This window comes from Hyalella azteca, unplaced genomic scaffold, assembly GCF_000764305.2.
Source record: "Hyalella azteca isolate HAZT.00-mixed unplaced genomic scaffold, Hazt_2.0.2 contig1749, whole genome shotgun sequence".
Classification (NCBI taxonomy): Eukaryota; Metazoa; Arthropoda; class Malacostraca; order Amphipoda; family Hyalellidae; genus Hyalella; species Hyalella azteca.
In genome coordinates, this window is record NW_025932050.1 from 555,685 (window position 1) to 574,129 (window position 18,445).

Below are 18,445 nucleotides of genomic sequence, written 5' to 3' on the forward strand. Positions count from 1 at the left end.
GAAATAAAATATTAAAAGAGAAGTGAGGAAATTTATTGTAGCTTTTGAATATATGCATATGACAAGGATCGTTGTTGGCCTTTTCACGATATGGTGTACAGGATGCGTGATATATTTGATTGTGTCTGAAGTAGCGGATATTTTTTTTACGGAATTAATAATGTGAAATTATTGTAATTAGTCTCACTAAAACTATTGTGATGCATTTATATACTGGATTCGAAAAATGCATGCACCGTAGGAATCGGTTCCTGTCTGATGGAAAAGTTGTAATGCAATGCAGAAATCTCTAGATAAACAAATAAATGCTGAGTAATAAAACTATATGCTGTATAAAAATCCTGCCTAATATTATAACTGATAAAATTTAGAAATGAAAATCAAATTACTCTTCTAGACGTCGAAAACTCTATATAAAGAGGAAATGGTGATGAATGCAAGAATTGCTTCAGGATGATAATACTACCGCGTTGTATAAGTAATGCTGAGATATAAAGTGAACCTACCTATGCCGCTTAATGAAGTCAACTTCAGTAAGAAGTTGACTTTGGGCTACTAAAAATTGCTGAAAATGTCTCCACTGAAGTTGAGAAGTAGCTGAAGTAGTAGAGCTTCATAATGACGGTAATCTCATACCTCATTGTACTTTTCGGCCTCAGCGCATTGATCAATGATACGTTGTGTAGGTAATGTGATGAGCGGTAGATCTGTGAGAGCATTGACATTCATTGTATGTAATCACCTTGCTCACACTAAACCGTATTGTTTAGACAGCTGCAACTGCAATACTGTTGATGTTCCAATATGCGCCATAAGAAATTCCACGCGATGTCAGTAGATTCCGTACCCACGTTGCCTTTGAGCGGCAGTGCGGTGAGTAATTCAGGGTAATGAATGGAAACTCAATACTTATTATGCGAGGCGAGCGGCAGTGCAATGAGTAATGCAGAGTATTTAATGCAGCCTCAATGCTTACTCAAGGCGATTAGTGACAGCGCAGTTAGCGATGCAGAGTATTTAATACGCTGTACTACTAATGCAGGCGGTGAGTAATGCAGAATATTCAATACTCTGCAGTACTACTGCAGAGTATTCAATGCAGCCTCAATACTTACTCAGCGCATTGAGTGAGTATTGAGCAACGAAAAGTAATGAATGTCGCCTCAATACTTACTCGCCCAGCGCATTGAGCATGAGCGCGGTGAGGAATGAAAAGCATTGGGTAATACTCACTCTGGACGTTGAGCAGGAGGGCGGTGAGCAGAGCTGCGTAGTGCAGGTAGTTATTAGCGAAGACGTTCCAGGCAGCCACACAGCACACGAGAAGGTTCAGCGCCATGCACACCAGATAGACAATCTGTGCATAATAGAGACATGTTCGAAATGAAATAATTGTGGCCGAACGAATAACTCCAACTGAAAAAATGAATTAATAACGGGATAAATCTCGTACACGTTATCAGTCTTGTAATAAAATTTTTAAAGTTATTCCAGTTATCTTTTCAAATTAGCATACGGTATGCATTTTGTAAAATAGTTTTGCATTGTAAAAATGCAAAACGCCTTAGAATAGTGTAAATACCCGAAAAATTACTGTGGAATTTTCAAAGAAAATCTTTTTATGGAAATTATGGAACCAAATTCTACTCGATAATTTCAATTCCATGCATGATGAACAAGACTGCATGGAAACATGGGCCACATGCAGCTTAATGAGCCTGGTAACTGGGGAAGATTGTTCAGTAATTTAAGCAATTTCTTGGCGATTAAGATAGACAAATTCTCCGTATCTTGCATAGCATGCAAAGCTCTTCCTTAATTACGAAGAACACGCAATGCTACTTCTAAGGGTCTACCAGCATACAACTCCGAGTCTTCTTAACGGTAATCCCTACAAACTTAACCACAAAAACTTTCCCATATTTTCGGTACTTACCAAAATCTCAGCTTAAATCCATTAGAATGTTTAGCAAAGTTCTTGGTTCACTACGAGGATCTGATTAAATATATTTTCCAGAAACACAACGTTATTCCCATCTCAACGTTACCAACTTGTTGACGGTTACGAAAAGAAAAGAATTGTTCAACGTTCACAATTTACGCATACTCTTTAATTCAACGAACTATTAATACTCTCAATGAACTTGAAATAAACTTTGGATTTTGAACAAGTCAAACAATGAATCAGCCGAGTACTAAAAACTGATTTAAAAAAAATTCGAGTTCGTAAACAAAAATCTATCGCCTCGCGGTAAGAACACATTCCATATGTTCCTCGCGGTAGGAACCCATTTAAAACAATTTAAATAATATTTTCAATATTTTTCAACGTATTCCAGAATCTCAATCGTCTATTTAGCATCGAACAAACCCTGCACCCCTTCATGGTAAGCTAGGACACTATATTCCGAATGCAAAGTTCATGTCCCATTACCTATAATCTGCCAAACTGGAATTGAACTTCGTGTTGTAAGCTGCTATTGAAATTGAATTTCTTCCAATTCGATAGCCCCAGCATCTTAGCTATGATGAGATGGTACCTGTCTTGATCATGAAACAAACTATGTATTACTTACATCTTGAAAGTGAGAATATGTCAAGAATATTTAGGTTGCAAAGCAACTTGAAGTGCGAAACTTTAACTGAGGTTCTTTGCAGAATTTCAAATGCAGCGCAGATATTTTAATTATCACTGAATATGTTTTATGGCTATTCGACCGACTTAAAAACAAGAAGTTAATAACAAATTGTTCAAAGTTACCATGAAATAGAAGTCAACAATGCGAGTTTAAATTCAGAGATTGAATTTCAAGTCTAATCTTACGTCATTGCGACAGAGAAAAAGATTATTGAAGAAATTCACACTTGAGCAAATGTACACATACGAGATAAGAAAAAATTGAGGGAATTTTTACAACACTTCTCTTTACCTTCACTTCTTGTGTGTTTGTTTGTTTGTTTGTCTGTCTGCTACAAATCTTGTAATCGAAATTTAATACACTTCTACTTATCCTATCGATCTGAAATTTTGCACACTTGTGTAAAGTTGGAGACAATGCATGAATCAAATGTCAAAATATATGATTTTAAAATTTAAATTTTTTTCAATATTATAAAATTTTAAAAATAATTTTTTCAGCCACAAATCTTATAACTGATATTTGACACACTTTTACCTGTCTAATTGAACTGAAATTTTGCACACTTGTGTAAAGTCAGAGGCAATGCATGAATCAATTAACAGAATGAATAATTTTGGAAAAAAATAGATATTAAAAAATTTATATTTTAAAAAAATTGAAAAATTAATTTTTTTAATTTTCGAAAATTAGATGGGAAATTCATTGTACATCTGCAAGATTGGAGACACTGGATTCTTTGGAAGTGTTGTCTTTAAAAAGTAATTTTAAACGTATATTATTTAAATCTAATTTTGCGCTAAAAATTTATAGTCTAAAAAAATACGTTCTGTTCAGAACGCGGAATGGTAAAATATTGCATAGAATCAATTGTAAGTGTAAAACCGGATAGTCATTCCATGCACGGATAAATAAAATGCATTAAATCAAGTATAGTGAAATATATTACATATACAGAAATTATTAATGCATTTCAAACATTAATAAATATATTATCAGTAATTAGCACTTAAATATTGATCCTATCTAAAGAGTATCTCAGCTTCATTAGAGCGCATTGACCATTAGAGCAAATTGCATTTCGTAATACGTTTAGTACCTATATTCTATACACAAATAAAAATAAATTCAATTTAACTATGTCAATTTTCAGTACAATTTTTGAGAAAGAAGTCATCCACTGACATGTTTGTCGTAATTCCACAACTTCATCATTACAATAAATAACTTTTCCGTTAAGCAAATATCCTCACGAGAAAAAAAACAGGATGCTGGATACTTACTCTGAAACTAATTCCAGTTAAAAATTAACAGCATGCCAGCGGCTCACTTTAAAGTTCTTTCCACTCAATAATTATCAAAAAGTTTTGCACTCACGACGACGAAGGCGATATCATGATTGACGTTGACGAACATGACGACGAGCACGAGTTTCATGACGAGGTCCAGGCCGTTGACGACGATGAGCGCTCGTTGCCGCTGCCGCTCCGAGTACAGTTGATATGAGCGCTCCAACTGCGCGTCTGAGAAGCTGAAAAAACAATATTATGTTCCCAGTGTTTCAACAGGATGAATTGCAGGTACCTTGGATAACTAATTCAATATCTTAGCATAACAAGAGAAGTGAATTATGTGACCTCCGGTTAAGATCACTCAGTAAAATGTTGCTTCACTCTATAATTTCAACGCCACTGTAGTGTAGTGGTGCCGATGGAAGTATAAACGTTTTGAGTAAAACAGAACTTTGCCCAGATACGCTGGCGAAATTATTAAGGGCACGGCGCATTATTATAATCGCATTATTCATGCTGCGCTTTAACGCATTATTCATGCGCCTGACTTTTTTCAGCGTAATTAATCCCAGTCATCATGTTAGATTTTTTTACTTGCACATGTAAGTTTTTGATGGTTACAAACGATATCATGCCTCACATGAATTTTCCTGATCAGTTGTTTCATTATAGTCCAGTAGTCCAGCGATTCCGACTAGCTCAAAGAATACTATACTCGCTAATTGAATTGCAAGTTCTTTTTTTCTCGTTTAGCCAGCCCGTTTCAAATTCAATAAAAATTCAATTACTTTCTCAGATCGTATTACGCGTTGTGCTATTCAAGTTAATATTTATCTGGTGAAATATGAATAGATTTCCGATCAGTTTTACGCGCTTTTAATGAAACGTGGATTATATTCAAATCATTTCATAACTTCCTATAGTACAGTTTACACAAAGAAAATCAATGTAGTCAGATCACAACTTCCACACAACGCTCCTGAAAAAATTATCACTGACGAACTTTTAGCACATTTTTTCACGAACTTTCAAACGATTCTTTACCCAAACTTATTAATCATTTTTTTTCAAGAACTTTCGGCAGACTTTTTCCAAGGCACCAGCAATCATATAGATGCAGCATCCAAATTAATATCAATAGAAGAACATAGTAAAAAGAACAGAGCAGTCATTTGTCTTAGAAAGCCACCGGGAACTTGAGGAAGCCTCCCTAGATGAAGGATGGACGTCAGAATCATATAGGATACGCAGCAATGACCATACAGTCCCTACATCTGACTTCTTACTGCGCTTTTTACTGCGTAAATATAATGACATGCCAGGCTTGTGCCAGCTGAGAGGAAAAAGCTGGCGTTTGTATGAATATCAAATGAAGAGCCACAAACTTGTTCCCGTATCGTTGGCGGAGTTTTATCAAACGACCATGCAAGTAGTAACAATAGCATCACAATTGTCTTAGTAACAAATGGAAATAAGCAGTTTATAAATGCATTTGGTTTTTGTTTTAACCTCGGTGAGATGGATATCGATATTTGATATATTTCTTGTATATTTGACTTAATATCCTAGTATCCATATTACATCTATGTAAAGATAAAAATTTTGAAAATTACTTCCAAGAAATCGTCTTCATACCGTAAGTAAACCGAGATCCGTTGACCGATTCTATGAATCACAAAATCAAAAAATATCTGCAATTTCGGTTATAGTCGAGAAAGGAGACCAGAAGCCATTAACAAATTTAAAATAATAAATTCAGGATCTAACTTCTATTTAATAAAACTATATTTATGCATACAACAAAGGGGACCCATTATTCACTAATAATAATTTCAACTCATGTCAACTATGGAATCAATTAAATTATTAAAGAGAATTTAAAATTATATTCATTCAGTGGTTTTTACAGAATAAGATATAGCCACTTTTCGACAAAAATCATGAATTGAAATTTGTTCTTTAAATAATTCTACAAATTTTCAATTATATGTTCTTCTTCAAACACAAATATTTAAATAACATGTAAAAAATAAAAATCACATTTGCTAAACAAATTCTGACAAAAGATTTTTCGTAAGAGGCATCGACAATTCAAAAAAAGAAGAACAACATCGCTTCACGCGTAAAACTGCAACTTTTACAGTAAACTATGGCGTCTTAATGTGAATACAGTGGAAGATCAAGTATAAACCATACATAGTCTTTTTTAGTTCACTTGAACATAGTTAATTTGAAGCGCGCACATCCGTGCCATTTATTCAACTGTGAACTAAAATAAATCTTTGAGCATTTGAACTCTGCAATTAGACAAGTTTTTTGAAGTTGACAACCGAAAATGCTTCAATCACGTCGAAAATTTCCCTCAACAAAGTGAAAAAATGTCTCCAACAAGACAGATGATATTGAGACACAAGGCCCCCTGAGGACTAATGGATAAGCAAGGCAACGTTTGTCATATTTCCAGCGACCATCGCATTGACGACGATTTGCTGCCTACAATTCACAAATGAATTCTGCAGGCCATGCAAAGACGAATCACTGGCCACCAATTGCACTCCAATAACATAAAATAAAGGGATGAAAATCGTGCGTATTTTCAACGAGAAAAAAATTTATTCCTCAGGCTAGCAATTAGAATCTAACACCCTTCAATGACAAGGAATGTGCCTTCTGGTAATATAAAGAATTTGACGTCTAGATAATCGTTCACACGTGCCTCCCAAAGCAATATGCTGGAAAGAACTAAATCGATCAATGAACTCGTTGAAGCGTGGAAGCAACACGTTATTGCCGTCTCTGTAAAGAAATAAAAGTCTGATTGCTTCATTAACTTCAGGAACATGAGCCCTTCGCACCAACTGACAACAACCGTAAATGCAATCAAGGAGTGTACGGCTTAAACCCGCGTGCCTGATTGAGATTGCAAGAAAACTCATACAGGAGCTGCTGTTTTAGGTACTGCCCTAATTTTTCGGCTGATCGCTTCGTAAACGGTTTGGAAATGACCTGCATTTGACTTCATTCTTTTCAAATACAGGGTTAAACTGTGACGAACATGGACGTTCATGTATTCATACGTTCATACCAAAAAAAAATACTTCATTTGCATCTACTGCAAACTGAAAATTTCCCTTTCATAGCGAGTAACAGGACAAGAAGATAAAAGGCCTCTGATGGCAAGTTAGAAAAAAATGAAAACCAATTTTATTCCAACAAATCAAGTATTAGTATATTATTACTAAAACCGGATAGATTTCTAAGTTAAATTCATACATAAAATTTATTTTATATTTCTGAACAAGCAATAACGATACAAGCATCCACAGTCGGAAAGTTTTAATTGACGGTTTGCTCGGTGTACCTGAAAGGCTCTCGAGGAGAGGGCAAGCACCAGATGCTTCACGTAGCACAGTCTCGTAATGAAGGCTGTACACACACGGATAAATTGCACTAATAATATAATTATTTATCAGCCAACTCATGGCCTCAGTAGCGAAAAAAATAATTCACAAATACATGCAAGATCGTTTATTCCTCGACCAATAAAAACTTGAGATATTAAGATTTTCCGCATAAATTACTAGTAAGAAGTCAAAGCTCGCCAGACCTTGAAATTCTGTAACAAACTCTAATGCTATGCTAATTACTCTTGTTTCGAATTGGCGTTGCAGTAAATTTAAATTTAACAAATAAGGCCAGACACTGATTTCTGGTCATAGACCGAAATTAAATGAAAAATAAAGGGAAAGCACCAAAAAAATGATAGCGATGGAACCTGCACACCATAGGCATGGGAAATACAAAACATTTACTGAAATAATTTCGAAGTATTTAATTGCCACGACCTGTAGGACAAAATAACCAACAAGTTGAAAGGATGCGGTTAGAAAGTTCATCAGTATAGCTACGATGATAATTAAGATGTTAAAGACCACTTGTGTGGTCCGGAACTCATATCTCACCGGTTGGAAAGGGTTGGCACGTAAATGCCTCTCCACACCGTGCCACGGTTGAAAATCTCCCCAGTCGGGTCCGCCTCCCGGGTAGAGTTCGATCGATTCACTGCAGAAATAAATATTTATGTAAATGAAAATTAAGATCAAAGGCATATAAATTACTAGATTCATTATTAAAAAACACATAATACCAAATATACCGGATAATTTCGAGCCAGCAACAAAATTAGGCTTAATCTGTATTGATTGAGCTTAATTAATAATAATAATAATTAAATAAATTTCAACACAGCGGAAGTTAATTGGATGGATTGTAATTTGGCTGTTGATTTTCACGTTCAGCTGGATTAGGTTGAAATTACGCACTTTAAATATCAACATTCTCAATATCATATTTTGATATAATTAATTAGGTAAATTAGCTCAGCAATATCCAATTCTAGCCACATGAATGTATCAAAGATTAAAACAAAAAGGCAGTTACATAAAATGTACTCAGTGTTGAAATTGAAAAAATGCAAAGAAATTGTAACATAAATCGTCGATTTGTTGCACTAAGCTCATTGTCAGGAAATTAACTAAGAAATTACTCATCGTAAATGTTGAAGAACAAATTTTATCGAGACGATCGCTTAGGTCCTCTAGTGACTACCGTATAGATCCTCTAGAAACGATCGTATATAGAAAATCTAGGGACGATCGCATGGCTCTTATCAAGACGATCGATCGCCTAGCTTCTCTCGAGGCGATCGACTAGATTCTCTCAATGCGATCGGCTAGCGCTAGATCCTCGCGAGACATTATCCTAGATCCCCTTCAAATGATCATAGCACTCACATGCGAAGAGCCATCGGAGCTCGCGTCAACACCAGAACGCAAAAATAATGTCAGGAATGTTGAAATACCCGATGTTTATTTACGTGACAAATCGCCCGCCCTCGTCGGAGCCAAAATCAAAGTTTGAAAGTTTGACCCGAGTACTTTTAAAAATGAATGCTCTGATCTTCCTGCCACTGCCCGACTGAAAAACTATGAAAAACAAGATCCGCATCTCAGCTTTCCCGGAAAATTAGCCATAAAACTGGACAGGTGACGTCGTGCATGGCGCTCTAAAACTGCCTAATGTTTCCTGCGAGGGCGGATTTGAAAGCTCCTGAGACCCGGAGCGTCTCAGGTGTCCATGAAATTTACGAGACCGGCGAGAGAGATGTGCGTGTCGTATGATGACTTAACGAATATTTTAACGAGGGGCGACAGCCCATGGTCCCGGGTGAGCTATAATGGTTTCCGAAATATTCTGTAAAGATGACCACAAATTTTTATCGAATTATATGAAAAATGTCGAGCTTGCGTCCTCCGTGGACATCCACCTCGTCTTAAGTGGCCCCCCAAAAAAATTATGATCGATGCACGGCGTTAGGTTGAGTGAATTTATTTTGAGAGAGACAAGCGATGCTACTCACTGCCCGAACATACATGTGCGAAAAACGGATAAGAGCGGAAACTTGGAAAGTGATTTTTTCCACTTTGCGCAGTTGTCGTAGAGAGTAATATTTCCACATTACGAATTCAACATAAATGCTAGTTCCGTATGTTGGCGTTCATGAAAAGAAAGAAGAAACATGAATAAAATTCCGTTCGTTTGCTTAAAATTAGCACATCGACACGGATCTTTTATAGCTAAATAATTTTGAGGACTGAAAATTTTACTAACAATAAATCTCGTGCTATTATATCAGTATTATTTACTTTATCTTTACCAATGAGGAAATGGGTGCTCATCTTCCTTACTTAAAGTCGTTACAATACGCGCAACAACGTCATAACCTCCGAGTGACATCTGTATTACCATCCATACAAAAGTTGTTGCTAAATTTAAGTGAAACGACACTTTTCCAGTCAGGAAAGCCGGAAGTCTAAGAAAGCACCAAATTCCATGTTCTTCCACCCTATTTTTGGCCCAATGAAAATATTCATTTTCTTACCATTTCTTTAAGTTGACTAGTGCCTGAGCCACTGCACGTCTTGTCAACGAAATTTAAGATTCATACATATGTCCACATTTTTCTGTCATACAGAAAAAAAAGAACGTCTAATTTAAACCCAAATTTTTATTTCACATTCCAAATCTGCCAAATGAGTTCTGATTAATTAAACACTCGGGGCCGGTGCCTCCTGCCTACATCATTACCATATTTTCAATCATCTGAATACCGAGTCTCGACCAATAGACTTTCGCGGCAGTCAACACCGTCATTCCCGCGGTGGTACTCCCGATTATAAAATGTTAAACCAAAAATACCTTTGATCAAATTTATAGAAAAACTTCGCGTTATTATTGAAATTTATTAAAAAAGTGAAATAATTTACATTGAGCACCAGCTCAATTTCTCTGCGTACACATGCAGTAGCTCATTGAATCTGTTGCTATTCGACAACACGTTAACTGCCACGTATAGCCATTGAATGAGTTAGAATAGCCGGAAAAATAACAAAATAGTTTCCTAAAAGAACATACAGACAAAAATACTTGGAAACGTTTTTGATCAAGCCTTGTCCTGAGATACAATCTACGATATTCTTAAAACCGTCAAAGATCTGCTTCTGTTTTATATGGTCCACGTTTATGGAAGCAAAATAAAACGACATTCAATGAGAATATTAGTGAATAAATAGCATTGAATTACTTCATACATGTGCTTCTGCATGTCTGTTATCGGCGTGGGCCATCATAACTGACCTGCACACCCCTATAGTGATATGAATATGATGAAAAACATGCGTTTGATTTTGATGCCGAACAAAGAACCCGTGCATGAATTCCGGATTTTATTAGTGTATTATTATTGAAAGTTTATTTAACTGTTTTGATATCTGGCCTCAATACAAGTCTCATTGAGTTGTATACATTCAAGATTCGATATATTATTTTATTTATTAATTCGAGCGACAAATAGAGAGCTACAAAATCAGCGCTATTTCAGCTTTATTAACTTTCCCGGGGCTTCCATGATGCAATGAATGCCCCAGGGCTTACGGTGGCCTCAGAAACTAACGGCTAAGAAATTTAATCAAAATATATTGAGATCAAAACAAATAAAATATTACATATTTTGTTGCCCTCATACAGACCTTCGCTGAATCGTTTGAAAAAAAAATATGTTTCTTCTCAGAAAAATCTAGTTTTTTCATTTACTCGTACGAATTAAGGTTAGGAAGGTGATCGATAAGTCCAAGTTAAATTTTAAATTAGAAATGTGGTTTGCCTTATTTAATACATATATCGAAGAGCTTTTTCTGTAAAATTCTTTAAATAGGAACGCTATCGTGATCGCGGCTACTGGAAACAATCGCGCTTTTAGAAGGAGAGGCATACGGTGGCTCAAACAGACGCCACGCCACTGCAAAAATTGGGTAGAAGAATCGATGCAATCTAATTTATTCTCTTTGGACAGTGGATAGAATAGGGAGGCCTACATAGATCTTTCAGCCGACTGTACAAGACATTGAAACGAAAGAGTAACTACTTGAATCCAGCATTAAATAATCAAACGACGTTATACATTGATAATTTGAATTTGAACTCATTGTGTTGACAAATAAATTATCTCGTATCAATTTTAGTATGAGAAAATACGTGCTCGACATTAATGCAAGAAGTTTGTTGCTCTCACAAGATTCCAAATCCCGAAAAATCTATTGAGCCAGTACCATTCTCACCATTTATTCAAGCCGGGTGAACGCAACGAGAAATCAACATATTTAATTTATTCACCTAACCCCGACCCATCTTTAATGTGGTACTTTTGCCGCAAGCTCCTTGACATCGCTGATCAACGATACTTTAGCGTCATTTTGGTGCCTTGTCGGTGAAGTGGATGAGCGATTTTCTAATTTCGTCGGTCTCGTCGTAACCTTAATCTTACAGAGTAAGATTTTCTGATCACCATGGGCCTGGACTAACAGTACAACCTCGACCAAAATCCTCATTACAATGTGCTGGCTGAACCCGTCCACCATCATCAACTATTGTTATTGTTATTAATCTATCTGGCTTACAATTAAAACGTTTCTTAAATCAAGTTTTCAGACCAGCTAATAATTTTCCATAACGATAAGCTGGTATTAGATACCCGACAACCTCAGGAGCTTCAACCATGGAGTGACGTCATAGAGACGTAAAATGTGAGTCATAGGTGTACGATACTCTACGATAGTTGTCAGTAGCAGTTGTGATGAGCTGGTGCCAAGTTTACAGTGTACAATATAGGTTAGCTGATTAATTGATCCTTACTGAAAACGATCCGTGTAAATTGTAAATAACTTAATTGCGTTTGCCTATTTTTTTCGTTTGCCTATTTTTTTATTTTTTCAGCGCAATGCACAACTTGAGAATTATAATAATATATAAATAATAATAACTTATAATAATAACAATATCAATAATAAAATATTACATAAATTAAAAATACCTAATAAAATTATACAATAATTTAATCAAGTATAATTAGATAAACAACTTTATTTACGTACTTTTAACGGACGGGGAGCCACTAGGATCAGGGGAGGCGGTGGGGGGCTTAGGCCCGCTGCCCCCACACGAGGAATGTGCCCCCAAGCTCTTCGACTCCTGTCCAGAAAAATGTTACTGACATTTTTCAAAAGTTTACTTCCTTATTATACAAGAACACAGTTATATATTATATATAGTTATTATATAGTTATATATAATCATTAATATATATATATATATATATAATATATTATATTATATATAGTTATTATATAGTTATATATAATCATTAATATATATATATATATATATAATATATTATATTATATATAGTTATTATATTATTATAATATAATATTTATTCTTATTATAGAACGATTTTACAAAAACAAATACCCTTAAAAATTAAAAAATGTGCACTCCAGTACGAGATGCTGCGTAGATACGCTACAGATATACGAGATAAATTAGTGGAAAGATTTCGTTATTTCAATTATTTCGATTTTCTGGTTTATCTTTTCAATTACCGGTATTCTAGACGAACCATTGCGTTTCAATTATTAAGACAAACCAATTATATTTCAATTTTTCATTATAAACATGCTGATAAAATGATGTACAGCTCGGCTGAAGTTAAGTCGTCAAAAATTCTATTATGCTGTCCTGCTTCATGCAGGATGACAGCTACTCCAGGAGGTTCAATAATGCTAGATAAATTAATTTGAAACCTGCACGATCACTTCTAAATAATAGGCCTCCATCAACTGCTCATGGAGCACGCCAATACCCAAGTTACGTGAATGCAATCAAAAACTTTATAATTAATTAGGTATAACAGCTAGATTACTCAGTTTTGGTGCGGGAGAAATGTGGAGGACAAATATACGATACTTCTGATAAGTTTGCGGTCTGGAAATATTTGCGGTCAGGCTAACGAGTAAATTGGTATAAAGTTGTCACAGCGTTCACTTTAAATCGTAAATTGCAGAGGTCAGAGAGGGAGCTCACTCACCAGTTCCTTGCAGAGGTCAGAGAGGGAGCTCACTCACCAGCTCGTTGCAGAGGGATCAGAGAGGGAGCTCACTCACCAGCTCGTTGCAGAGGTCAGAGAGGGAGCTCACTCACCAGCTCGTTTCAGAGGGATCAGAGAGGGAGCTCACTCACCAGCTCGTTGCAGAGGTCAGAGAGGGAGCTCACTCACCAGCTCGTTGCAGAGGTCAGAGAGGGAGCTCACTCACCAGCTCGTTGCAGAGATCAGAGAGGGAACTCTCGCGCCGCCGTTCGCGGGGAGCGAAGATATTGGACAAGACGCTCTCGCGTCGACCACAGTCGAGCCGAAACCTGCATGATTGCATGTTATTTCATTGTCGTTTTAACATGAAGGTTAAAATGTTTTTCATCTGAGTGTTCACTCGTTTGAATTTGTTCATATAAGTATATAACTTTAATACATTATATTCAGGTGATTTAAGCTTTACAGTCGGTTATTTAATTTTCAAGAAATGGAACTCTTTCAGTGAGGGAGAACCATGTTATAATGAAAATAAATCAATGAATTGAGCTGATTATGACTCTCAGACATACATTGATCCGTGCACATTTTGTCATCAAGAAAACGGGGCCGCTATTCTTGTATGTAATTCGTTAGCTTTTTCGGAACAATTTACATAAATGGTACATTAACCAACCAAATAAAGAAAACCCTTCCAATGTAAATGAAAAATAATTTAATTGGATTCAAGTTCTACAATATAAAAAAAAATTTAAGTAAATCCACTTGATTTTATAATCAAGTGGATTTTAATTTGTATGCATGAAAAGATACATACAAATAATTAATTGTAAGACAAAAAAATACCTTAGACACAAGTAGGTCTCGATATAGCGTTTCAATGCAGTTAAAAATTCGAAATGAATGATTCAGAAAAGCAAGAGGACAAAAAACAAATATAATTCAGAGCTTCCAAAACACCATCTCACTTTTGATTATATTAAAGGTATCCAAGTCCAAGGTTTTTGGCAATCCATTGGATTTATGTCAGATATTTGAATTTCAATTAGTTTTATTACAGGCTTATGATCGCATGCCTGCCAAATGTTCGAAGAAATTGAAGGGACTCACCTTTCTTCCCCGGCCATCTCTGGCATGTGTATTCTGCTAGGTGGTCTCTGAAAGAGTCTCTGTCGGGAGTTTCGAGTCTGCAGTATTCGATCTGAACCATGGGGCTGCTTCTCCACAGCCGAGTGCAGAGAGGCAAACTGAGAACTGTCGTTGGAACTCAGAGAACCTCTTTCCAGGGCTGCTTCCTTGAGAGTCATGAGATTCCCGAGGCGGAAGGATAGCTGCGAGTCTTCTTTTTTCAGGGAATTGGATGACGCCACTTTTTGGATACCGCTTCTCGAGTTTACCTCGACGCGTCCATTCCAAGGTGGCAAAGTTTGACTGTCTGGAGGATCGACTTCGCAAGATCCGGATATTTCATTCAAATTTTTGGAGGAACGGGATATTTTCTGTTTACGACCAGGAGTAGAAAACATCGAAAAGATTTTATGTTCTGGAGTGCGACGAGGTGATTCAGAGTCGCCGTAATTGGGACACGTGGAAACCATTTCTTGATTATCAACTCTTTCTCGATGGACGGGCTCTCGCGGATCGGCCCGTTTACCCGAACCCGACGATGAGGACAGCTCGTGTAATTTAGAGACACTTTTACCATGGACCTCAGGCCACGATGAACTGCTGATGGACTGACTGCGATCTTCAGGCTCGAGTTCATCCGGCGAAAAAAGCGAATTTCTGATCTTATGAGAGTCTTGAACGTGACTTCGTTTTTTCAAAAACCGTTTGCAAGGCGATTCTTCGTTCTTGTTTTTCAAGTCCAAGTCCACAATTTGGATCTCGTCGTAATCAAAGGACATTTTATCGCTGCACGATGTCATTTTTAATGGAAAGTGTTTATTGGCAATGCTGTCGTCAGGCTCCTCTGAGCTCATAACACCGCTGTCGGTCTCACAGACCTGCCGCTTGGTGGTTTCTTCGGTTTCCATGATAACAAATACTCACGAACTAAATGGTGTAAAAACATCGCTCAAGGTTGAGGAAAAGCTATCAATGAAGTAGCCATCAGAAATCTGGAAGGGGGAAAGGACATTTCTTATTCTAATAAGTTTAATTTAACATTCCAATTCAATCACTGACCATACTAGTCTTAATTGCCTAATTAAAAATAAGCATTTCAATTAATAGTAAATACATTTCGAAAAGCATGCAAAACAGCTTTTTGCAACAGTGAAATGTCGATCTAATTATCAAGAGCCTTTATCGCTGTTCCATGATCTATGTTCAATGTTATACAATGACGGACATAGATCTACTTTTCATCAAATCTCAGCTGTTTAAAAAAATGGGTAATAATCAGGGCCCATACTTTCAAAAAAAGTTAATGGATCGTAAGTTCATCAGCCAATCATTGACGGCCTTTTAAACAAAATCCACCAATCATAGACCAGAAAATAGAGCGTAAGTACTTACGTTCACTTAGCGAGTTTTGAAAGTATGGCCCCAGGCTCTTAGCTCCACAATCTAGAATCTCTATCGTTTAACAAATGACCCGGAGTCCTACTTCGTTTTAAATCTATCAATTATTAACAAGAATCTCAGCTCCACTATCTAGATCCGTTTATAAATATTCGCGATTTCAGCTTCAGTTTTTCAATCTATTCATTAATAACAGGACCTCAGCCCCACGTTCTAGATACATTAACAAATTTTATTGATTCCAGCTCCTTTTTATAAATCTATTCATTAATAACAGGACCTCAGCCCCACGTTCTAGATACATTAACAAAGTTTATTGATTCCAGCTCCTTTTTTAAAATCTATTCATTAATAACCAGGACCTCAGCCCCACGTTCCGGATCCGTTATAGAATGGCCGAGATCATCCAGCACCATAATATTGGTCGTAGCTGGAAGTGTAGCCACAATTTCTGAGATCGCATATAAGCTCACGGCAGCTCATGCGTGGCACGTCGCCGAGATTAGATTCCAGTGGCGGAGGTGGCTTGGGATGCGCGTGGCATCTCTGGCCCACGTAGGCATTGACAGGACTTTTATTGGTCTTTTCTACGACCAGAGCTCATCTCTTGATAACTGTAATGTGGGACTTTTACTGGTCTGCTCTATATACACGACCAGCCAGAGTTCACCCCTTGATAACTCTGCCATGTAAGTCTTTAAGTGGTCTGATCAACGGACAGAGCTCGTTCCTTAACAACTTTTGTCATGTCGGACTTTTATCGTCCACTCTACGGCCAGAGTTCGCCTCGTACGTGGTACCTTCGTCTTGTTGCACTCTTTATGGACTGCTCTACGCCAGAGCTCGCCTTTGATAACTCTGTCCTATAAGTGTTTCATCGTCCGCCCTACGGCCCGAGCTTGTTCTTGATAAGTCTGTCATTTGAGACTTTCATCCTCCGTCCATCGGCCAGACTTTTATCGTCCGCTCTACAGCCAGAACTCGTCCTAGATAACTCTGTCATGCAGGACTTTAGGTAGTCTAATCTACGCCAGAGCTAACCTCCTGTTAACACTGTTATAGAGAAAATCTTAACAGGGAAGCAAAAATTTAATCTATTCTATTCGCGGCAAAAATTCACGAGGACGGCTTGATTGTTCGTTTTTTTTCATGGCAATCTGGCACTGAATGGACAGAGGAACAGTTCGTGAGCTCCTATCAGTGATCGTTGAGCGGCGTGTAGAACAGTTAACAAGATTGTTCTATAAGCGATCATCCGAAACTTCGTGCGTATTTCACACCCACGACAATTTTAAATTATATGGTTGGACGGTCATGATCAATGATCGTGTCTGTAAACACTTTCTTTGTATTTTCAAACTCTATAATAAATCGCTAATATCTACAGCGTCCATTTAATATTTATTGGAAAATATAAGTGTCCTCAAGGGTCAGAAAAATTCCATCGGATTTTATCCTCTCCATAGTTTTAGGAAAATTTCTGTAACGACGGCGAACAGAACGCGGCGAAGATCACGCGCCTCGCAGCTCCAGCGACACTCGACCGACTGGACGCGCCTGGAAAGAAAGAATAAGCGCGTTAGAGTAACAGCAGGGACAAACAACAACATAAGAAAAGAAAAAATGTGAAATTTTAATCTAAAAAAATATTAAATTCATGCAAAGTGCTGTTATAGCAAAAAACGATGAACACGAAGAGTGTTGAATAAGTCGTATGAAACTGCTTCTCATATATTAACTAGACCAGCACATGCGCGATTAACAATAAGAAAACAATACATTTTAAAAGGGCAAGGAAATATGCGGTCTACACATATTACTTCTTCATTAAATCAAGAGAAAATCCCGTGGAAATTCAACAAGAACCTCAATGAAGAACTTCCTGTGATACTGACAACACTGAAAGTGATTTTGTATAAGGGAAATGGAAATAATTTTTGTACATGGGTAACATATGCAGCATTTTGGTGTCCAAATATATTTAAAAATCCAAGCAAAACTGTGTTCATTTTTGTTCGTTGAATGCAGCTCATTCTATTATGAAACAAAATTTGTCGGAAAAAACAATGTATTTTTCAATATCACACAATAATCACGTATACCAGACTCTATGTTATACGATCGCTGTGAACCACTCGCATACGAATTAAGTTACTAACCAATTTATTAACTAATACAAGAATATTTTGAAGATAAATTATTAGAAAAATATTCCTACGGTTGTGGCAGCACATCTTCTTTAGTACGTGCGTAAGTCATTAAAGTGAGAGTAGCACCAAAATAGCATAGACCGGTTGGTTGCCGGCAAAATTTTCTTTGATTCGTAATTCAGATCCACATTATTTACAAAAAAAAATATACCCGGAAACAAGAGAAAATTGTGAAGATGAAGTTTTCATATGATAAATATGATATATGTATTCGTTAACTCCAAATTCACGGAATAAAATTGTAATAATATCGTATGCGTGTCGTGCAATACATTATTCGTCGTGGCAATATCACGC

General features: G+C 36.7%; 1 protein-coding gene across 1 annotated transcript in view; it reads right to left on the reverse strand.

The window, feature by feature from the left end:
• The window catches only part of LOC108672252, a 42,309-nt gene extending 26,777 nt beyond the window's left edge, over positions 1 to 15,532 (reverse strand). Inside the window, exons 1-6 of the mRNA XM_047883894.1 lie at positions 14,523 to 15,532; positions 13,639 to 13,741; positions 12,421 to 12,517; positions 7,894 to 7,993; positions 4,017 to 4,170; positions 1,234 to 1,357 (exon numbers count right to left, since the gene is read on the reverse strand). Coding sequence (XP_047739850.1) covers positions 1,234 to 1,357; positions 4,017 to 4,170; positions 7,894 to 7,993; positions 12,421 to 12,517; positions 13,639 to 13,741; positions 14,523 to 15,448 — 1,504 coding nt within the window. The 5' untranslated portion in view covers positions 15,449 to 15,532. The remainder of the gene's footprint in view (positions 1 to 1,233; positions 1,358 to 4,016; positions 4,171 to 7,893; positions 7,994 to 12,420; positions 12,518 to 13,638; positions 13,742 to 14,522) is intronic.
• Between the last annotated feature and the right edge of the window lie 2,913 nt (positions 15,533 to 18,445).